At 37.0% G+C, this 419-nt stretch overlaps 1 protein-coding gene across 1 annotated transcript in view; it reads left to right on the forward strand.

Moving 5' to 3' along the window:
* Nucleotides 1-137: 137 nt before the first annotated feature.
* Nucleotides 138-419, forward strand: part of LOC119591678 (claw keratin-like) — a 1,465-nt gene continuing 1,183 nt past the window's right edge. The window contains exon 1 of the mRNA XM_037940428.1: nt 138-230. Coding sequence (XP_037796356.1) covers nt 222-230 — 9 coding nt within the window. The 5' untranslated portion in view covers nt 138-221. The remainder of the gene's footprint in view (nt 231-419) is intronic.

The raw sequence follows: 419 nt of genomic DNA on the forward strand, positions 1-419 counted from the left end.
GGTGGTGCCATCGTTAGCATTGAAATCTTAACAGCATTTCTCTCACTGCTACGAAAAAAGAAGCTAAATCTCGGATTTCCCCACCCAAATTTATTAAAAAAAAAAGTTGCTATGACCTTGACTTTCGTCCTGAGTGTATATAAGCTGAGGCTCAACTCGAGGCTGATGCATTGCCTGTTCTGCTTGCATCCGGTACCCACGTTTGCGAAGATATTTTCGCCATGAAGTTGGTGAGTTACAAATAGAGGTTTGTGTAGTGTGTGCAATGCTAGGTACACTTTATCTTTATTGTATTGCTTTAATTAGATTTTACATGTAATATATTTTTCAAATGTGATAAAAAAAAATCACGAGATATATCTAAACCCATGCCGCTAGGGAAATGTAGTTCTATCGTATTTTGTGAAATGTCTACACTT

Source organism: Penaeus monodon, chromosome 29 (assembly GCF_015228065.2).
Source record: "Penaeus monodon isolate SGIC_2016 chromosome 29, NSTDA_Pmon_1, whole genome shotgun sequence".
Lineage (NCBI taxonomy): Eukaryota > Metazoa > Arthropoda > Malacostraca > Decapoda > Penaeidae > Penaeus > Penaeus monodon.